Genomic DNA, 23,583 nt, shown 5'->3' with positions numbered 1-23,583 from the left:
TGCTTGTCTCTGTTTTGCTCTTTCACCTGCCTAATCAGACTTATATTTTTTTTCTTAAAATTATTTCTCAAATTTAAACTTCTCCTACTCTTTTCTCTTTCCCACTTTTCAATCCTTCCTTATAGCACGATCTTCAAGTATTCCATATAATATCATTATGATTCGTCTTTTTTGTTTTGGGCTACCTTTGAATATGAATAAAAATATAAATCTAAGGCCCGGTTGCACAACAGCCGGTTAAATTTTAACCGTGATTAATTTCACGAGAACCAATCAAAGAAGGCGTTTTTGAAAAGACAGCTTCTCTGATTGGTTGTCATGGAATTAATCACGGTTAAAATTTAACCGGCTGTTGTGCAACCGGCACTAAGTACCCTAAAATTATTTAGTTACAACATGTTTCGGCTATATGATACCATTATTGAGTTATTATCTATTTAAGTTTTAAGTTAGATAGTCACTATCTTATAGTTATATCATAGAGAAACAATAGCGTAAGTAGATATCCCATTGTATAGGGAATTTATGTAGCAACTTTTACTGTTATCTCAAGCCGATTACTGTCGACTATTGTCAATTTTCACTGTTTTGTTGGGGCGATAGTGTATGAACGGCACAATTTGAGAGACTACCAGCGTCACACAGCTGCATAGGAAAGAACTACGTGAACTATCGGCTTGGGATAACAGTAAAAGTTGCGGCATAAATGCCCTATACCATGGGATATCTACTTACGCGATTGTTTCTCTATGGTATCATTGAAGGAATAAAATAATAAAATGAGTGATCCGTGGTCTAGTGGATAGAGTGCCTGCGTAGCAGCATAGAGATCCCGGGTTCAAACCCTCTCAATACCAAAAGTCTTTTAACCAGATCACTCCCGTGTTATCGGATGGGCACGTTAAACTATCGGTCCCGGCTGAAGTATGACAGTCGTAAGGCCCATTGACGGCTTAAATTATAAATATTCAGGCGGTGGGACCTTCCCGCAAGGGACTCCCCACCAACAAAAGCCATAGGAATTTACTTTTTTTAATAAAAGAATGCAGAATTAGCGATTGTAGGATTCAATTCAATCTGACAGCATACCTTTTGAGATTCATAAACTTCATTAACATTTATCAATGAACCCCATTCAACAAAATGAATGTTAATATATATACCTAAATAGACTGATGACGTATATATAAACTATACCATGAATAGGCTACACAAAAAGCCTAACTGTACATTGTAAATGATTCATACTGCATCTAGATATCCAGATATAGATATACGCAGTCACTGCTTAGTTCCACTCCAGCTAAAATTTACTCAATTATCTCATCACACGCACATATATGTAGTGGGAAGAAACGGATAGAAAGATGAGGGAGAAACAGTTGAAAAGAAGAAGGAGAAGAAGGAGAAGAAGAAGAAGAAGAAGAAGAGGAGGAGAATGTGAAATGGAGGGAGAAGATCTGACTAGGCCAAGCCATCTAGTATACAAGAGCTGACGCTCACTTGAAACTCTATAAAACCAGTCAAGAGCTGGTTATGTTGACAACTCAGTTCAGTGGATCTCTGTTATCAACAAAGTAAGGTTATGAAATTGTAGTGTGTGTGTTTGTGTGCCTTCACATGGTGAATGTTTCTCTAAGTTTAGGTCATTGACAGTGAATTGAACCTTGTTATAATTATCAAGTGATTGAAGGTAGTTTCTGTAGCATACAAGTGAGTTTGTTTTATTAGTTTTCATTTTGAAAGTGTTATAACCTAATTCTGAATAACACTGTACTTTTAGTTTGAATTTAATCTCTATATTTAGAGTTAATTCTCTATATTTAGAGATGAAATATAAAGTACCTAATATACATATACAATGTCCCTATAATAAAATGTCCCTAGTTATAAATTGAAACTTTTAGTTTGAATTTCATCTCTATTTTGTCGTAAATATTAATGTAGTTGTTATAATAGAGTAATCATTATAACTGACATTAAAGCTACTAGTTGTATTCTAATGATAGATACAAAAATACCTTCATACAATGAAGTAAACACATCATATTTTAATAATTATTATCAAACCAAAATCCAAATTAAATGCTTCACCCCGAAGGCTTCTGCCTCTGCAAATATTGACAATAAGGTAAACAGCTAGATGGAAATCCAGAGATTGTCAGTTTGGTGTAAGGGTAAGCATTCCTGACCGGCAATTAGGAGGTACTGGGTTCGATTCCCGGGCTGACAAATAATTTGTGAACAGTAGCGCTTATCGAATTTCCTTCTAGCTGTTTACCCTAGAGCTGTTGTCAATATTATTTGAAGTAGCAGAAGTTTTCGGGGTGAATTACAGCATTTAATTTGGATTTTCGTTTAATAATAATTATTAATTCATTAGTATTTGAATTATTGCAATATCTCAGAAATTTCTATCATATTTTAATATGATACTGATATTATTACTATATTAAATCATACCATCTACAAAACTTAATCAGGCTTTAAATAAGTTAGTTGTTCCTATCTCAATCTTATTGTAATTTCAATTTATTTATTTGGATAATACCATCTACAAAACTTAATCAGGCTTTAAATAAGTTAGTTGTTCCTGTCTCAATCTTATTGTAATTTCAATTTATTTATTTGGATAATACCATTAAAGAAATCAAATAACGGATCCAAACTTTTCAAAAATTAATTAAGAATTATTTATTTGAAAATGAAGTTTTTTTCTTTTATACTATTGAAAACTAAATTGGAAAAATCGTCGGTATTGATTATATGTCTGGTATTATTTTGTGTTGGTTGCACAACAGCCGGTTAAATTTTAACCGTGATTAATTCCACGAGAACCAATCAAAGAAGATTGGTTCTCGTGAAATTAATCACGGTTAAAATCTAACCGGCTGTTGTGCAACCAACACAAAATAATATTCAGACAAACCAGAAAGAGGTTACTGGTTAATAACAACATTAAAATAATGTATTACACATTACAAAATAAATATTTTCACAACACAACAATATAATATGTGAAGCTTATCCACCGACAATTATTGTTTTTTCTCTATTGAATTCAATAAAATATCCATACTACATTCAAATACTTCTTTGAAATACTAACTATTATTCCAACTCAGAAAATAAGGCGGTATTGTATGTCTGGATATTATTTTGTGTTGGTTCACACAACAGCCGGTTAAATTTTAACCGTGATTAATTCCACGAGAACCAATCAAAGAAGCCGTCTTTTCAAAAACGCCTTCTCTGATTGGTTCTCGTGAAATTAATCACGGTTAAAATCTAACCGGCTGTTGTGCAACCAACACAAAATAATAATTATCCAGACAAACCAGAAAGAGGTTACTTTGGAAGAGGTAACTGGTTAATAACAACATTAAAATAATGTATTACACATTACAAAATAAATATTTTCACAACAAAACCGTATAATATGTGAAGCTCATCCACCGACAATAATTGTTTTTTCTCTATTAAATTCAATGAAATATCTATACTACATTCAAATACTTCTTTGAAATACTAACTATTATTCCAACTCAGAAAATAAGGCGGTATTGTATGTCTGGATATCATCTTGTGTTGGTTGCACAATAGCTGGTTAAATTTTAACCGTGATTAATTCCACGAGAACCAATCAAAGAAGCCGTCTTGTGGAATCAATCATGGTTAACATTTAACCGGCGGTTGTGCAACCAACACAAAATAATATCCAGACATACAATACCGTCTTTTCAAAAACGCCTTCTCTGATTGGTTCCCGTGAAATTAACCACGGTTAAAATCTAATCAGCTGTTGAGCAACCGGGCCTTTAATTTGGAAGAGGTTACTGGTTAATAACAACATTACAATAATGTATTTCATATTACAAAATCAAAAGTTTCACAACAATTATGTGAAGCTCATCCACCTACAATGATTGTTTTTCTCTATCAAATTCAATAAAATATCCATACTACATTCAAATAATGTTTCTTATATGAATACAAAATATTATTGTGGCTCAGAAAATAAGGTTGAAGCAATTAGGATTCACCAGATACAGTTATGAACACTATTAATAGGATGACGTCATAAGACAACAAGTTCCCTAGAAATCGAGATTGACGATAATCAATCAATCGTCTAGAAATAAAATTTCAGAGCATGTATTTATAAACGTAATTACTTGTGTGGATTCACGTTCTCTTATTTATTTCATTCTTAGCATCTAGCCAAATGTTTTGAATAAAATCAGTAGTTTTAAAATCTATAAATGGACCAAAGATGTATGTTATATGATAATTATCACAACAAATAATTTGTTTTATTTGTTGAATCTTTGTTGATGTTGTGGAACTAAACTAGTAAACTACAAATAAAAACTCTTGAAAAGTACTTCAGGAAATTTGACTGAAAAAGCTACGAAAGTGGAGTTCATTGATAAAATAGATCATAATAATCATAAAGTGTTTTCATTTAGATATTTATGTTTTTCATGTCCACCATAATGTTTGGATTTCAACAGTGAGATTAGGTTTAATGCAATACATCTGTAGACACCCTATAGAAAAAATCTACACCTAATAGTGTGTGATTTATTATCCAATTCATTAGAATTAGATTTGGGTGTTGATTTTTCAATTTAAAATCAGTTTGAAATACGATTTCAAAAAAAAATTACAAAACGATTCAATTTTTCAGGATTATTTGAAGAAAATCAACACCCAAAAAATTGGAATGCAACAACAAATTGAAAAATAATTGTTTACATAATGAAAACACAAATTTAAATTGTCAACCACTTTTCATTATGGAAGAGTACCACAACATCACTCACAAAACACAACTGTAATTGTTTACATATTCAGTGTTATTGTACCTTAAAAATCGGAATTTAAAACAATTCTCTAGCTCTCTAGCAGTCATACTAATAAACTCGAGGCATCCATAATATAAAAACTGAACTTGGTGTTAAATTTTCAGCAGAATTATTTTCAATTAAAGATTTTTAATCTATCATTCTGGTTTCCAAACAGTTTATATTTTTCATTATCATAAGTTACATACTGTAACGTTTTATCAGACACAAATCTTAATTTTGATTGATTGTGAATGGACACATTTTCGATCAATAAGGTCCATTAAGCATCTTCATCAAGACTATAGTGTGATCCACGTTATAATGGCAGTGGATAAAGATAGAAGAATAGCGATGCCAATTTTCTGCATTAATTAATTATATTTCTACACTGTCAAAAACATAATTGGCACCGTTGTGGACCTAGAAAAGGATAGTACCTCCGGCTTTGTCGAAAGATAGACAAGGATAGCAAAACTAAAGTTGATCAAATACTGTCATTATAACGTGGACCTCACTATAGATCTCTAGTGAGGTCCACGTTATAATGGCAGTGAAGAAAGATAGGAGAAAAACGTTGCCGATCAATGCCTTCTATAGACAATGCCTATAGACTATAGACAATGCCTATAGTCTTGTCAATGCCTTCTATAGACGGTAGCTGATACAGGTTAATTGATGTAATATCAACTGTTCATTCTCGTTAAAAATAATCAATTATATTTTCAATAATTTCATAATGAATTTTCATAATCAAGATGAAACATTTTGTTAATTAATTATTAATTCTACATAAGTTAAAAGACGAACTGGCAACAGAGCAAAGCGAGAAAGAGATAGCGCTATCCGCTTTGTTGAATGATAGACAAAGATAGCAATACCATTGCTAAACAAACACTGCCATTATAACGTGAACCTCACTATAGGTATAGTGTACTTAAAGTGTATCAAGGTTCAAGTCAAATATTTCTAATGAAAATTTACAGGAAAAAACATTTTTCAAAAATAAATTAATAAACAAGAAATCAAAATTGAAACAAAATCAGAATTTTATAAACAAAATTCACAAAAAATTCAAATTTTTCAGGATTATTGAAGAGAAAAAACCCCGAAAATGAACGCCTTCGGTTACGAGGTATCATGGTTCGACATCTTCTTCCTAGTTCCAGAATTTGATAAACAAAATTCACAAAAAATTCAAATTTTTCAGGAATATTGAAGAGAAAAAAAACCCGAAAATGAACGCCTTCGGTTACGAGGTATCTTGGTTCGACATCTTCTTCCTAGTTGTCAGCCTAGTGTCCATAATCTACTACTTCGGCATCAACACATTCAGCCACTGGGAGAAAAAGGGCATCAAATTCATGAAACCGGTGCCCTTCTTCGGGAACACCCTGGATCTGGCCATGGGCCGACAACACATCACCACCTGTCATCAGGTTATCTATGACTACTTCGCTGATGACGCCTATGGTGGCTGGTTCGCCAACCGATCTCCACTACTTATGGTCAAAGATCCTGAACTCATACAACAGATCCTTGTCAAAGATTTTGTACATTTCTATGATCGTGGAACAACAGTTGATATGAAACTAGACCCACTGAACGCGAATCTGTTAAACATGACGGGACAACGCTGGAAAGCTCTGCGACAAAAACTGACACCAGCGTTCAGTTCTGGAAAACTGAAACTGATGTCCCCCCAGTTCAACGAGTGTGTCGATGATTTATGCGGATTGATCGACGAGAAATCAAACAAAAAAGAGTTGATCGACGTGCAAGAATCGATGTCAAAACTGGCCACCGACGTGATAGGCTCCTGCGCGTTTGGTCTGCAATTCAATTCCCTGAAAAACCCAGAATCCGAGTTTCGTCGCATGGGACGCGACATACTGAGACCTTCGTGGCGCTTCAAGGTGAGGACTTTCATGAGGGTCATCAGTGACAGTCTGCCGTCCTTGCTCGGGGTCAAGGCCTTCGACAAATCCAAGGAGGACTTTTTCATCAACCTGGTCAACGACACCATGAAGTATAGAGAGGACAACAAGGTGGAACGCAATGACTTCATTCAGATTTTGATGAATCTCAAGAAAATCGACGAGAATATGGAGATAGATCCCAACAACGAAAGTCATGGTAATTTAATTATCCATTTATCCTCTTTATTATAATTTAGTCCAGGCAATGAATGCTCAAAAAAGGATATAGAGAGAAATGTTTGGAAGACAGTTTTTGACCCTGCAGTTCTGTTAAGGGTAGTAATAAGGAGGTAAACTTATCAAAAGTCCCCACCCCAACCAACTAAAGGGGTGGGGGTGGTTTAAAGGTACATTTTTTTGGTTTCTCGCATAAAACTCAAAAACTATATATCTTAAGGACTTGACTGTCATGTAACAAATTAAAGCTTACATAATTTTTTTCTCAAACATCTTTATTGCCCATAAAAACAAAATACAAAATAAAAACTTACAAAAGAAATATTCTAGATTATAATATTATGCTATTTTACAAATAAATTAAAATTACATGGCACCACCCAGCAAGGGCAAAACCCTGACCGCTGAGTGAGAGCGGTAATTTATTGTAATATCCTACAATATTTTATTGTACAACTTTTTTATATCTCCTCTAGTTTTCAAGATATCCGCTCTTGAAGTTGTGAAATTTTTGAAAAAAACACGTTTGCCACCATTTTTTTCTATTTTCGCTTTAAACCACCCCCACCCCCATAGCACAGGGGGCAGGGGTGAGGACTTTTGATATGTTTACCTCCTTACTGCCCTCAACAGAACTACAGGGTCAAAAATTGTCTTACCAACTTTTCCCTCTATAACCTTTCCTTGACTGGACTATCTGTATTATAATTTATATTTGAAAGAAATTTAAACTGGCAGCGTCTATACAAAAGTCTGTATATACTTTTAGTCTGCTCCTAGTCTGTGCAAACCTTAGGCTAGGCACACACCAGTTAGTCAAGAAAAGACAAGACACGTTTAGTCACAATACTTCACATTGTTACTTATGAAGACATGTCTAATTGCAATGACTAAACAGTGTGATTTGCCTCACAAGGCTAGGCACACACCAGTTAGTTAAGACAAGACAAGACATGATCAGACACAATACTTCACATGGCTGCTTATGACGCAACACACACCGATTAGTCATTGCAATTAGACAAGTCTTCATAAGCAACTATGTGAAGTATTGTGTCTGATCATGCCTTGTCTTGTTTTGACTAACTGGTGTGTGCCTAGCGTCAGTCACAATACTTCACATAGTTGTTTATGAAGACATGTCTAATTGCAATGACTAATCAGTGTGAGCTGCGTCACAAGCAGCTATGTGAAGTATTTTAAGGCTGTGCAAAGGCTAAAAATAAACTTTCTGCACGTGATATTTTTCAAAGTTTTTCGATTTGTATATCACCAAGCTATCAAAATGAAAAAGTTTTCTCAGGGAAACATTTTTTTCCGATCATTACTTTTTGAGATATGGGCGCCTGAAGTTTAAAATTTTGGGACAGAAAATTTCAAATTCGGTAAGATATAAATCCATGAGATTTAGAGGATGGATTCTTCATGGTATTGCTGATCTAGTAAAATGAAAATTTTCTGAAAATATCAATTTTTGAAAAAGTTATTCAATTTACCAAAAATAACTTGACTAGAAGTTATTTTTAGTAAATTGAATATCTTAAAAATGTATATTTTCAGAAAATTTTTGTTTTACTAGATCAACAATACCATGAAGAATCTAACCTCTAAATCTCATGGTTTTATCTCTTACCAAATTTGAAATGTTCTGTCCCAAAAATTCAAACTTTAGGCGCTCATTTCTATCTCAAAAAGTAATGATCGGAAAAAAATGTTTTCCTGAGAAAACTTTTTCATTTTGTTAGCTTGATGATATACAAATCGAAAAACTTTGAAAATATCACGTGAAGAAAGTTTATTTTTAGCCTTTGCACAGCCGTAACTAAACGTGTCTGATCATGTCTTGTCTTGCCTTGACTAACTGGTGTGCGCCTTTGGCTGGGCGTACACCGGTTAGTAAAGACAAGACTAGTCACGTTTAGTCACAATACTTCACATAGCTGCTTGTGACGCATCTCACACTGATTAGTCATTGCAATTAGACATGTCTTCATAAGCAACCATGTAAAGTATTGTAACTAAACGTGTCTGATCATGTCTTGTCTTGCCTTGACTAACTGGTGTGCGCCTTTGGCTGGGCGTACACCGGTTAGTAAAGACAAGACAAGTCACGTTTAGTCACAATTCTTAACATAGCTGCTTGTGACGCAACTCCGCACACTGATTAGTCATTGCAATTAGACATGTCTTCATAAGCAACTATGTGAAGTATTGTGACTAAACGTGACTAGTCTTGTCTTGACTAACCGGTGTATGCCCAGTCTAATGAAGTACAGCGCTGCCAGATTTCACAGGGCCAAGAGAGCTTGTGAAAAAATTGTATGAAAGAGCGAAAAAAAGAGAGCATAAGTCTTTTTGATAGAATTAACATAAAAGCGACAACCGTGGCTCCTATTGTTCTATTGAAATAACATTGGCCATAAAGCTCCGTGCTACAAACTTAGGCTAGGCGCACACCACTTAGTCAAGACAAGACAAGACATGATCAGACACGTTTAGTCACAATACTTCACATAGTTGCTTATGAAGACATGTCTAATTGCAATGACTAATCATTGTGAGTTGCGTCATAAGCAACACTGTGAAGTATTGTGACTAAACTTGTCTGATTATGTCTTGTCTTGTCTTGACTAACTGGTGTGCGCCTAGTCTAAGGATTGCACGGACTATAATATAATTAATTAGAAAACCATGATTATAATCAACTCTTGTATTATTCAAAGACATAGTAAAGTTCATTTTCATTTCATATATTGTAAAGAAATTCATATATTTATATATTTGAGCTTCGTTGAAAACATTCTCTGATATAATCTCACTTTAAAAATTAATTCGACTAAATTTGGGAAACAAGGATGGCTAAATATGGCTAAAGAAACTGTCCCTCCATAATAATTGAAACATTATTTGATCAATAGCTAAGTATTGAGTAACATTCTCATTTTCTTTTACAATAATCGAGAAAATTGGACAGAACTTATGAAGTGATAAACATAATCTATTTTAGGACAATATCTATCAAAATTTGGGAAAGAGACAGTTTTGGACTTCAAGTCAGTTCTCCTTTTCCAATCATTATTCATAGTTGAGAATTATATTGTATCTATGAATGCATAAATACATAAAAAATAGATAACATAGTCATATCCACTTTATTGACGAGTAAAGTTTTTACTTTTTTCTTTACTTTAGTTTTTATACACATTTTATGAAGAGTGATTGACAATGTCTAGTTTTTTATTCTTTGTTATCCATTATGGAGAAGCACCACACCATCGTCACAACACAACTTTATTGTAAATTTAACAACATTATCAATTTCCTCAATTATGAAAAAGGGTCTATAGTAAGGTCCACGTTATGATGGCAGTGGAAAAAGATAGGAGATAAACGTTGCCGATCATCTGTCTTGTCAATGCCTCCTATAGACCATCTAGTATTCTATTTTCCATCTAGCTGTTTACCCTGTTGTCAATATTTGCAGTAGCAGAAGTCTTCGGGGTGATTTACAGCATTTAATTTAAATTTTCGTTTAATAATAATAACCTTCTATAGACGGTAGCTGATACATGTTTATTGATGTAATATTAACGGTTCATTCTCGTTTAAAATAATCAATTATATTTTATTAAGCAAGAAATTATATTTTTCAATAATTTCATCATGAATTTTCATAATTAATATGAGATATTTTGTTAATTATTAATTCTACATTGTTAAAAGACGAACTGGCAACAGAGCAAAGCGAGAAAGAGATAGCGCTATCCGCTTTGTTGAATGATAGACAAGGATAGCAATACCATTGCTAATCAAACACTGCCATATTATAAAGTGGACCTCACTATATAATGTAAAGTATATTTGACAACATTATAATTTCCCAAATTATGAAAAAGGGCTCAAAACATAAATTTATGTTATTTTACAGTTATTCTTGACGATAAACTACTAGCAGCCAACACATTTATCTTCTTCATTGCGGGGTTTGAGACGACCGCCACCACACTAACATTCAGCATGTACGAACTGGCAGTCAACCAAGATATACAAAACAAGCTGCGTCAAGAGGTGCAGACAACCTTCGAGAAATATGGAGCAATAAACTACGACTCAACTAAAGATATGGACTACTTAGACCGCGTCATTTCTGGTAAGTGTCGGCAAACTTTTTAAAATCTATTAATCTAAACGTTTTCAATGAAAAAGACTAAGAAATTGTCAAAAAACCACTGATTTATTGATAATTAGAAAGACCGGTTTCGGTTATTACACCATTGTCAATCTCTGATAAACATCATTAGTTTATCAGAGATTGACAATGGTGTAATAACCGAAACCGGTCTTTCTAATTATCAATAAATCAGTGGTTTTTGACAATTTCTTAATCTTTTTCATTCAATATGAATAATTACCACAATATCAACTTCTCAACTACACAAAAAGTGAATTTAAACGTTGACCGCGTCTACGCCCCATTTCGTAAAGCCAATTTTCTGACACCAGCTGTTTTAAGTCTAGAACTTAGCTAAATAATAATAATATCGAGTGACCTGGCTGGCTCAGGTCTGGTGTCAGAGTTTTCAGGTCGCAACTGATCAATTTCAGGGCCTCTGACATGACCTAACGACTGCTGTTTAGGCAGCCGAGACCAACGACTTAACGTGTCCATCCGAAACACGGGAGTGGCCCCAGATAAATATCTTTATTTATAAAAATATGTTTTTTATTCAATGATAATAAGGGTAGACTATTTGTAATAATGGGAATGACAATTTTTATAACACTTATGGATGAAAATAGAAATCTGAGTACCTTTTTTAAAATTATTATGTGGCTAAATAGTTTGAAAAGGGCATTTTCAATCTGCCAATTGTGTGAAATCAATCGTCTTTCTCTTCTTCTCTACATTGATCTTCTTCTTCCTCTTCTCCTCCTTCTCTTCTCTCCTTCTACTTCTTCTCTCATTCTCATGATACATTCATTTATTCAGTCTCAAAATTAATTTCTTTAGAGTAATTTTAAGAGAATCAAGTTCAACTTTAAAAGTAAACTCTAAAGACAGATATAAAAAATACTCTTTTTCTCTTAAAATTAGTTAATTTCATGCTAGAAGTATTTATTAATTTCCTTATTTTCTCATCTTGCTTGTAAGGTTTGTAGCCATATTGCTCTTTTTTGCTTCTTCGATCCTATCATTCCGTCATAAATGTTGTAATGTTGTATTCATTTCCCAACTGATCTTTGTTATTTTACATTTAAAGAATGCTCTACTTTTAAGTTTATTCAACTATTCCACTTATTATTATTATTATAGTTATTTTTTTTTAGTTTTTTCATTTATAATATCGTTTTGTTTTATTTCATTTTACTGAGTATTGCTTGTTAAATTATAATTTTGTATTGTATTGGAGGGTTAAGTGTAAGAGAGGGCCGACTGCGCCCTAACTTCGCCCTCCCAGGTATAAAATAAAGGCAGTCATCCTATTCTATTCTTCTCTCCCCTCTTCTTCTTCTTATTTTTTTCTTCCTTTTCTTCTCCTCCTCCTCCTTTTCGCTCTTTCTCTCCCCCTTGATCTTCTTTTTCTTCTTCTTCTTCTTCTTCTTCTTCTTCCGTTTTTCTCCTCCTTCTCTTCTTCTTCTGGTTTCTCCTCCTTCTCTGCTGCTTCTTCTTCTGTTTTTCTCTTCCTTCTCTGCTTCTTCTTCTTCTTATTCACTTCTTCTCTTATTCACCTCCTTCTTCTTCTTCTTTTTCTTCCTTCTTCTTTTTCTACTACTTGTAATCTTCCTAACGAAGAAAATTCGTAATCATCAAGAAATGAAGGCTATCTTAACTTAAACAAACGTTTGCTGAAGAGTTACATTTTTAGTCTATTGTTTAAACATCTATTATTAATATCAACTGCTCTAACAAATTCTATCTTTATTATTAAAACGTTATTAAATCGTTTAAAGATTTCAACGGCTCAGAAGAGTTCTCTCATCATTCAAATTTGTATTTGTTCAATTCAAAAATGATTACCTAAAATTGAATTTCCTGTTCCTCCAATAACAACAAACTTATTAGTTCAGCTGAAGATGTGGTAGGTTTTACCATGAAACCTGGTTCTGAATTATAAATTAATTTTCGAATAAATAAAAGTGGTATTGACAATATCAAAGTCTTATTCTTTCAATCAAAAATGATTTTAGTGTTTCTTGAATTTTGTAAATTAGGCGGAATTGAAGTATGTTGAAGTAACATATAACCATAGAGAAACAATAGCATAAGTAGATATGCCATGGTATAGGGCGTTTATGTCGCAACTTTTACTGTTATCTCAAGTCGATTACTATCAATTATTGTTGATTTTTACTGTTTTGGCCGGGTGAGAGAGTATGAACGACACAATATGAGATTCTACTAGCGTCACACAGCTTTTTGGGAAAGAAATACGTGGACTATCGGCTTGAGATAACAGTAAGAGTTGTGACATAAACGCCCCATACCATGGGATATCTACTTATGCTATTGTTTCTCTATGATATAACCTAGCTACATTTGCACTTTTAAAAACACTTCATTCACATGGGCTACTTTTAATAAATTAATAGAAACAATATTAACATTTTGAAGTGCCCTTTATTAAAAAAAAAATAATAAAACTAGTCGAAACTAGTTGTTGAACTATTTTAAAGTTTTTAAAAATAAAGGGTACTTCAAGATTTTTATATTGTTTTTATTAATTTGCACTGTTGTATAAATTAGAATTGGAACCGTTTTGGGCTTATAAGCCTGTGCTACTTTTCTATAAGTGTGTAATTCTAAATGATTAGATAAATAAATAAATATGATTTACATTGATTTCAGAGACACTCAGAAAATACCCGATTGCCGGTTCACTGATAAGGCGTTGCACTAAGGCATGGCAGGTGCCCGGGGCAAAGGGTAAACTGGAAGTGGGGGACAGGGTAGTAATTCCAGTCTACCCCATCCACCATGACCCCAAATACTACCCTGAACCTCAAAAGTTCGACCCAGAACGGTTCACTGAAGAAAACAAGAGGTCAAGACCCCCTTGCACCTATATGCCGTTTGGAGATGGGCCTCGAATTTGTATAGGTGAGTAGCCAATTTAATTATTCATTTATTTATTTACAGATGGAAATTACTGAGATAATTATTGCAATTATTCAAATACTAATGAATTTATAATAATTATTAATGTTTTTGATTTATGTTTTTGTCCTCTAAAGCAAAACAAATAATGTTAGAATAAGTTGTTTTTCAAAGTGGATTTTCATTAGTTTTTTTACTTTTGACCGAGCGAAGTGAGGTCTAAGATTCAAGTCGACAGTTTGGCATTTCTCTTAATGTTTAAATGTTTATATGTTTATATGTTGTGCATTTACGGCGAAACGCGTTGATAGATCATGAAACTTGACAGGTATGCTCCTTTTTAAATTGCGCGTCGACGTATACATATGGTTTTGGAAATTTTGCAATTAAAGGATAATATAAAAGAAAAAAGGAGCCTCCTTCATACGCCAATATTAGAGTAAAAATCAGACTATAGAATTATTCATCATAAATCAGCTGTTTAGTGGACTATAATACTACCCGTTCAAAAACATCGAACATCTTGAAAATGTATCTTTCCATCAACGTTGTAGACAGTTGCAGCCAGACCTGATAACAGCGCTCACACTCACATTCCGGGACGACACGTCACAGTACGATAGGACAGAAAGCTCTATGTTTATTTAGGATTTTTTCTAGACATTTTAAAATGATAAATTATATATTAATTTTTGAGAAAACATAACCACAGGTCAATGTAACTTACTGAGCGCGAGGTCTACTGTTCACAGAACTACTAGTGTATTTTTAGCCGGTACAATGTTTTGAAATAATATTATGTTGTGCGAAATAAATTAATTTTTGAATTGTAAAACAAATTATTAAGCTAAATCCCAATTAAATGCTGTAAATCACCCCGAAGACTTCTGCTACTGCAAATATTGACAACAGGGTAAACAGCTAGATGGAAATTCGATGAGCGATCCTATTCAAAAATTATTTGTTCCCCGGCTGACAAATAATTTTTTCCTACAGTTAACTTAAAAAGTGGCCATTCCTGCACTGATTACAGAACGCAAAGAATCACTTTTCCGATAGATTTCAGCTATCATTTTACCCATAATCAAACACTTCTCATATTCAATGGTAACTGTAGGAAAAATTTAATGTGAAATACGTGCGCAAAGTTCCTCTGCTGCACTCAAGAAACCATTCCGCCCTCGCCTACGGCTCGTGTGAACGTTTCTTTCGGTGCAGCAAACTGTCACTCTGCGCACTAGTTTCACAAATAACTATTGTATAGTAGCCTAGCGCTCATCGAGGAACTTCCATCAAGCTATTTACCCTGTAGTCAATATTTGCAGTAGCAGAAGTCTTCGGGGTGATTTACAGCATTTTATAGGGATTTTCGTTCAATAATAATTATTTATTTATTTAATCATAACACCTGAGAGAATATTGAATATTTATTCATTAAAATATTGAATATTTATTCATTGACTACAATCATAGCACCTGAGGAAAGTAAAAACAGGCTCAAGCCAAAAACTATTATAGTGAGGTCCACGTTATAATGGCAGTATTTGATCAACATTGGTGTTACTATCCTTGTCCATCATTCCACAAAGCAGATAGAGCTATCCTTTTCTAACTCCGCATGGTTGTCAGATCGTTTATTTTAATTATTATATTATTATTAGCGTATGGCTTTAAATGGTGGGGAGACCCAAGGGTAGATCCACCTCGCCGTATATAGTCCAAAGTCCCCTAATGGGAAACCGGACACTAAGTTTTTTAACAATGTAGAAGTATTATTGGTTAACAAGTATTATTGGTTAACAAAATATTTAAGCTGAATGATGGAAATCTATTATTTTTTAATCATTGTAAAATATTTTTTTTGGCGAATAAAATGTAATTTGATAATTAACAGTACTAGATCAGATAAACATACCGGTATAGAAGGCTGTGGCAATCGGCAAAGCTATTCTCATATCTTTCTAATTTTCCATTATAACGTCGACCAAAACTGTAGCTCAAAACTGTTTCTATTCCAACTAATACAAGTTTAATTTTTTAATAAGTTCAAAATTTTGAACTTTTAACACGAACTGTGATTATTGATAACACTTGAAATAATGTAAATAACACCGACTGGTAATCTATTTACGGGATCTCAACTTTGTTACTGTCATTGAGAAGTTCTTCCGGCTGGAAAGCCAAATTCAGGATGTGACTCTTATATGAAATAAATTGTGTTTAAATTATTAAAACCTAATTAATTTAAAAATATTAAAGTACTACTTGAAGATTTGCCCACTAACCCAGACTTATTCGAGTTTAGTAAGACTAGAAAGTATTCAATCTTAATTTATAGACTCAAATGAGATCTATAGTTTTATTTGCTGAAATTTTCCAAACTAGAAATTTGAAATAGTTGAGAATAGAATGCAGACTAAAGTTCAAAAAATTGGTGATTCACTTAAAATAAATCGATAACTTAATTTGTTTGCTTTATCCAATTAACTCTTTCATTTAGCTACTTTTTTAAATACAGTATAAAATCATAGAGAAATGATAGCATAAGTAGATATCCCATGGTATAGGGCGTTTATGTCGCAACTTTTACTGTTATCCCAAGCCGATAGTTCACGTAGTTCTTTCCTATGCAGCTGTGTGACGCTGGTAGTCTCTCAATAGCCGTTCATACATTATCACCCCAACAAAACAGTAAAAATTGACAATAATCGACAGTAATCGGCTTGAGTTAACAGTAAAAGTTGCGACATAAATTCCCTATACCATGGGATATCTACTTACGCTATTGTTTCTCTATGATAAAATGGAGATAGATGATAAGTTGAATAGTTAATACAATAATTTGTTCATTTTATCCAATAAATAAACGAATTCCTTTCTTTTTTCTTTTCCAGGAGCAAGATTCGCCCTCCAGGAGCTGAAAACGACTCTAAGCTCTATACTGCTGCATTATAAGTTGACACTGAATGAAAAAAGCAAAGCAACACTACCACTGAAAATGAAACCTCGACGAATACTAATGCAGTCTGAGCATGAAATTTACATTAATTTCACCAAAATAAAGTAGATTAATTCACAAAAAAATTAGTAAATATTTCTATGTTTTGAGTTTTACCAAGAATGAAAAATGTTGGACTTTCAAAGATCTGTATCTTTTCTATATGGTTTCTCCAAAAATAAGATATTTAAAAGAAATGAGTGACCAACATCATGAGTGATCATGTATTGTACTGAGTGACCAACATTATGTATAGTACTTGATACATATTTTAGTAGATCCTACAACCTTCTAAATTGAACAGTGTGAATACTCTACACTCCTGAGGGTGATACCCACATGAGCTCCAGACTTGTGCGTGGGTAATGCATTGAATGATGATTAGAGGTGAGTGGACCTTCAGCCTAAAGTGGGTTCCGAACCAACGGGAAGCGATTTTCAAATAAATAAGTTCTTTGTCATGATTTCATACCAAAGCCTCATGTCATTATAAACTTTGATTTATGAATTTATCCTAAGAAAATTCTATATACTTTTATAAGAATGTATCAATTAAGTTTAGTTGGTAATACGTAAATTGTCTCATAATCATAAGGAACTAAGATAAAAATTCATAATTATTTATGGATCAGGTTTAGTTTATAATATGTAAATAAAAGCAATAAAACGTATTTGACTGAAATGGAATCCCGGAGAGTATTTTATTGTGCTAATCCTAGAAGTTCCATAAATTTTGAAGTAATACACTTTATTCTAACTGAAATACAACTAGCTAATAAACATGAGTATGTCATAACAGAGTGGAAAATTCTTTTAAGACTCTATAAAGAATTGATAAAGGCAATTAAGATTACTCTAGCTTAACGTGAAGTGAGGGCAATGGCTTTTTCATTTTTAAATAGCAAAGAGAAAAATATCACTATCATCTCGTGCAGTCTTATGGGAATAAGCATCTCATACTTTGCTTCATAAAAGGGTCATAAAATGTTAGGCTTGTACCAAAATAGCAGCAGGAACTAAACCTAGCAAAAGAGATACTGATTTTATCTCACCTATTTCAATTATGAAAGCATGTGGTGAAACTTTAGTTGGTTTCCTCATGATATTCAAAAATAGATACAATTTTTTGTGATTGAATGTAATTTTGTTAGAGAAACTAAGCCTGGGCTCTGTTATAATCAATCTTCAATTAATTGAATTCGAATTTTCATTTCCAAGTGTGAAAAACCATAATTATTTAATGACACAAAATTATAAACATCAACACTTGAAATTTTCTTAATAAGCGGAGATGAATGTTTTTCAAGTACCGTATTAAATATTCGTAGTTTTGGATCATGTTGGAAGAACGTATTGTTATATTATTTGTTTCATATTTTTTAAAATTTCTATAGTTGGCTAAGGGTTTGAATCTTGATCATATACTACACCATTGTTAATTCGATATCTAAAAGTTGAAATGTAAACATTTGAAACATAATGATAAATACTAATAATAAATTAAAGATAGGAAGCAAAATGATGAGAAAACAAAAGAAAAATGCAAAACATTTTTATTGAAAAATAAACATTGGAACATAAAATTTTAACAAATAATTATAACAGTCAAGAGATTAATGTAATTTTGTTAGGAAGACAGTCACAATTATCAAATAGTATGACCAATCATTGGTTTCGCTTGACTAATTAAAATGTGAATAAACTTAAAATAATAATATGTGATGTTAAAAACTGATTTCACTCCAACATCAAAAGCTTTAAAAAAGTGCTGCTTATAACTGGAATTATTAAAACAAAAGGAATCAAAATGTTGTACTTTGTACTAATAATAATTCTATGGAAATCAGTTTCATTAAGCTTTAAAAAATTGCTGCTTGTAACTGGAATTATTAAAACAAAAGGAATCAAAATGTTGTACTTTGTACTAATAATAATTTTATGGAAATCAGTTTCATAATCATTTTATCATTCCATGTACTTGATTAAAATATGATAAAGATTCAAACCTTAAACCAACATTATCATCAATTTATAAAGGAAGCTATCAATATTGTTCTTTAATGGAATTACAATCTACTCAAGAAACCGACAAACTATTCTAACACAAGTTCCCGATTAAATGCATCATTAATTAAAATCTTCAATCAACAACAAATAAATAATAAAGTAAAGCCCCATTGACAAAAATACTGATAATTCTATGTAATGATTAAATATCAATAATTTCCAAAATTCGTTCAAAAGGTTTTATAAAAGTCTGTGCTTCCCACGTTTTTTCAAAAATAGTATTCCTCATCATCCACTATAACCCTGTTAAAATTTCATAATGAATTTTCAAAACTAAGATGAAATATTTTGTTAATTAATTATTAACTTTACATTGTTAAGATACGATCTGGCAACAGAGCAAAGTGAGAAAGAGATAGCGCTATCCGCTTAAAGCGATTATGTTAAACATTTCAATCTTGTGTCAATTCTTTAATTAGAAGTTCATTGATTAAAAAACTTATAAATCCCACCACATTGTGGTAATATTGAAAAGCCACACAGATTTGTTCAAGTGAAAACTGACTTTCAATCTGAAAAATATGAATATAATATTATTTGAATGATTTCATATCAATGTATATGTGATAGAATCACACAATAACAAGGTCAGAATTCTATTCATTCATTCATTAGATTAGCAGAAACAATACAAGATCGGAAAAGAAAAAACAGGCTATTGCCCAAAACTTCTTCAATTTCCTAATTTAGTTTCAAATCGTCCAAATAATAATATGTGTAAGTAATGTCCATTTCTATTGAAAGTTCTTTGAGAGTGCCATCCTTCAAATTTTCATTTTACAGTTTTATCTACGGAAATTCAATCTTTTGAAAGTATCAAATCTCCTGATAGACTAAAAACTGCAATGTATAAAATGATGCTTGTAAAAATACTATAGACACTTGCAGTCAATATAGGAATAGTATATAATTTTCATTCATTAATATTTAGGCTACAGCATATTTCATGGTAAAATATGCATTTCGCCCGATGTACTTTTCATTCACGGACATTAATATTCAGGCTATAACATATTTCATGGTAAAATATACATTTCAAGTTTATTATCACAAGATTGAGGACCAGCCCCAAGGTAAAACACAACCAACAAATTAAATTATCCAACTATTTGAAGTCTAAGTACAATTTATTTGTACTTGAAGATTCATTCTTACCACTGATTAAAACATAACTTTCATGTGAAAATGTTCAAGCTAGCTATTTGTGAAGATCATTCAACTGACATTGAGTAAGCCTGTCATACAACAATAGGGAATGATCATCTCTCAAACCTCCACTTTAAAGATATCTACCTGCTATTTATAAATTGTTCTATGTAAAATTGTTGAATTCAAAAAACTACTAAATTTTCTGATAACTCAATCTATACAGAGTGTTTCAGAAGTAGTGCTATTTATAAATTGTTGAATTTAAAAAAACTACTAAATTTTCTGATAACTTAATCTATACAGGTGTTTGAAAGTAGTTTTGAAAATTTTAGGGTATTGTTCCTGGATGATAGGAGACTACAAATGACGTATTTGAAGTGTCCAAAACTCAGCGGTTATCCTTATAGCTGCCATTTTGATTTTTCATTGAGGAATTTTTATCTCAAGAACGAAATGTTTTATTGATATGAAATTTTGCGTGAATATTTATGCTTTGAAGACTCAACTTTAAAAAATAAAATAGAAAATTTTTGATGTAAATTTTCAAAATGGCGGCCAATTAAATTTTTTAATGGGAAATTTCAAGAGAACCGTTCACTTTACAGAAAATTTATAAGAGACAACAAATTTAGAAAATTTTACCAAGATTCCAAGGATATCTAATTTATTAAGATTGGTCGAAGAATAACACAAAAATTAATTAGTTTCGTACAGTCATACTTTCACTAGATAAACAAGATCATCTGAAAATCATTGTAAAATCATTTGTATGGCCATATCAAGCCATACAGAGCTTTAAAGCATCATATTTATTTATTTATTCGTGGACAGAATCACAAATCATATAAATATGATTAAGAAGGAACAACAGGCTTGGCCCAAATCTATTTCAATCCCAAATTTTGATAAATTAATAAAATGGCCAAAAAAAAAGTTATGTTTCTACTGTAAAACGTTCAAGTTCAATTTTCGTTCAAAAATATAATTATAAGCTAAACATTTTGAATTTAGAGAAATTAAAACACCAAACTATATTTAAATATTAACACTTGATTATCACTTCATATTGAATTAATCAAGTTATTTTATAAAATTTTGAACCTAAAAATACACACAACTTCTCTCACTAAGCACAGCTGTTTTTATTGAAAAACAATCGAAACACAATCGAAATTAAAAATTTAATATTGAGGTTTAAATGGTGAAAAGTGGTCATGCATGCAGTACGAAAAGAATTAATTTCTCTGTTATTCTTTGACCAATCTCAATAAATAAGGTATCCTTGAAATATTGATAAAATGTGCTAACTTTTTTGTCTCTTGTAAATTTTCTGTAAAGTGAACAGTTTTCGTGAAATTGGCCATCAAAAGTTTTAAATGGTCGCCATTTTGAAAATTTACATCAAAAATTTTTTATTTTATTTTTTAAAGTTGAGTCTTCATAGCATACATATTCATTCCAAATTTCAGAGCAATACAAAATTTCGTTCTTGAGATAAAAAAATTCCTAAGTGAAATAAACAAAATTGCAGCTATAAGGATAACCACTGAGTTTTGGACACTTAAAATACGACATTTGTAGTCTCCTATCATCCAGGAACAATACCCTAAAATGTTCGACACTACTTCTGAAACACCCTGTATAATTTTCAATTTTCCAACTACCCATGACTTATTATGTATTCATACGACTTTTATCGGCAGAGAGAACCTTTTAGATGTTCTGCCTTGTCGTATTACTCAATGTCATTTACTATTTACTACCTATAATCACGGCTAGCAATTCGACATACAAATAATAAAACAGAAAATATAAACTACACATAGAAAATACACCACGTACTCATTAATTCTACGCAACTGTCGGTCTGCACTCAAATACATATCAAGAGACAAAGAGCGAACTTTTTGTTCCTGTAACAAACGTCAATAAATAATAACCACTCATACGAGATAAAAAGAGATGAAAAATAAAAAATCAAGTCAGTTCTGATGAAAAAGTACAGAACATATGAACAAAAATCCAAGATAGGAACAACCAAAACCAATGAATTGAGAGTAGTTTGTGAAAAGATTAGAGTTGACACATTGATAGCTTATTCTATTCAAAGAATCATTCCTCAATATTGAATTGCATTCTGCATTCAATAATACTCGAGTGAGATACATTTTATTTCTTATTTATTGGGTCACGTCAAAACACTAAAACCTAATTATGTAAAAGAAAGAAGAAACAGTAATTCACAAAAATTCCGGAATCGAGTCAATAAGAAGGTCCAAATTAAATGTTCAACGGTTAATTCGCAAAAATTCCGGACTCGAGTCAATAATAAAGTCCAAATTAAATGTTCAACGGTTAACTCGCAAGAATTCCGGACTCGAGTCAATAATAAAGTCCAAATTAAATGTTCAACGGTTAATTCGCAAAAACTCCGGACTCGAGTCAATAAGAAAGTCCAAATTAAATTTTCAACGGTTAACTGTAAACTGTTAAACTGTCCAAAACGGTCAACTGTTTTTCCAAAAAAATAGTTCTCGGGGGAAAAAGTATAAGAATCAGTGGTTGACCATTAACTTGAAGTTACTATACAATACTTGAACAGCTAACAAATACTAACAAATTAAATGTCCAACGGTCAACTGTAAACTATTAAACTGTCCAAAACGGTCAACTGTCCAAATCAACTGTTTTTCAAAATAGTTCTCGGAGAAAAAAATATAAGAATCAGTGGTTGACCATCAACTTGAAGTTACTATACAATACTTGAACAGCTAACAGATAATGGTTATTGAATGAAAAAGAACTAAGAAATTGTCAAAAAACCACAGATTTATTGAAACGTTTATCAGAGATTGACAATGGTGTAATAACCGAAACCGGTCTTTCCAAGTAGTATCAATAAATCTGTGTTTTTTGACAATTTCTTAATATCTTTCATTCAATATGAATAAGTACCGCAATATCAACTTCTCAACTACACAAAAAGTGGAAATACTGGTTACTTGTTATTTGATTTTGACAAACGATGATGAACTTTGGTAGGTTTTAAGAGAAAAACTTTCATAAAAACGGCCTTAATGCTGGTTTTCACGGTAAGCATGTTATCTAAAGCATGAAACTCGAGCCATCAGGACACTTACTTGAACATGTAACCTGTTCAAGTATGGTACAAGAACTCGTCCACACACACCTCCGTAAACAAAGCCATAGCATAGAGAAACAATAGCGTAAGTAGATATCCCATGGTATAGGGCGTTTATATAGCAACTT

General features: G+C 32.2%; 2 protein-coding genes across 5 annotated transcripts in view; one reads left to right on the top strand and one right to left on the bottom strand.

Moving 5' to 3' along the window:
• LOC111046328 (ER degradation-enhancing alpha-mannosidase-like protein 3) overlaps positions 1 to 23,583 on the bottom strand; it is an 84,062-nt gene that overhangs the window by 18,275 nt on the left and 42,204 nt on the right. The gene's annotated exons all lie outside the window — the stretch shown is intronic.
• Positions 1,481 to 17,784, top strand: LOC111046329 (probable cytochrome P450 6a13). 3 transcript variants are annotated; one of them, XM_039431678.1, is made up of 6 exons: positions 1,512 to 1,713; positions 5,935 to 5,982; positions 6,107 to 6,983; positions 10,932 to 11,153; positions 13,851 to 14,102; positions 16,994 to 17,784. In XM_039431678.1, the coding sequence occupies exons 2-6, from the start codon at positions 5,962 to 5,964 to the stop codon at positions 17,164 to 17,166; spliced, it is 1,545 nt and encodes a 514-aa protein (XP_039287612.1). In that variant the 5' UTR covers positions 1,512 to 1,713; positions 5,935 to 5,961; the 3' UTR covers positions 17,167 to 17,784. The 3 variants fall into 3 exon arrangements, with proteins under 3 accessions (XP_039287611.1, XP_039287610.1, XP_039287612.1); XM_039431677.1 differs by lacking the exon at positions 5,935 to 5,982 and having other exon boundaries at positions 1,481 to 1,713; positions 6,058 to 6,983; XM_039431676.1 differs by lacking the exon at positions 5,935 to 5,982 and having other exon boundaries at positions 1,486 to 1,577; positions 6,058 to 6,983.

The sequence above is a fragment of the Nilaparvata lugens genome, chromosome 6 (genome assembly GCF_014356525.2).
Source record: "Nilaparvata lugens isolate BPH chromosome 6, ASM1435652v1, whole genome shotgun sequence".
Lineage (NCBI taxonomy): Eukaryota > Metazoa > Arthropoda > Insecta > Hemiptera > Delphacidae > Nilaparvata > Nilaparvata lugens.
The sequence above is the reverse complement of the archived record's forward strand: the minus strand, read 5'-3'. Positions and strand labels throughout refer to the sequence as shown.

What these genes read in the sequence shown, in the direction of transcription:
- LOC111046329 (XM_039431676.1), top strand. Translation starts at nt 1,537, where the DNA reads ATGTTGACAACTCAGTTCAGTGGATCTCTGTTATCAACAAA. An exon ending in TCCCAACAACGAAAGTCATG is followed by an intron (nt 6,984 to 10,931) that starts GTAATTTAATTA and finishes GTTATTTTACAG; the next exon opens with TTATTCTTGACGATAAACTA. An exon ending in CTTAGACCGCGTCATTTCTG is followed by an intron (nt 11,154 to 13,850) that starts GTAAGTGTCGGC and finishes CATTGATTTCAG; the next exon opens with AGACACTCAGAAAATACCCG.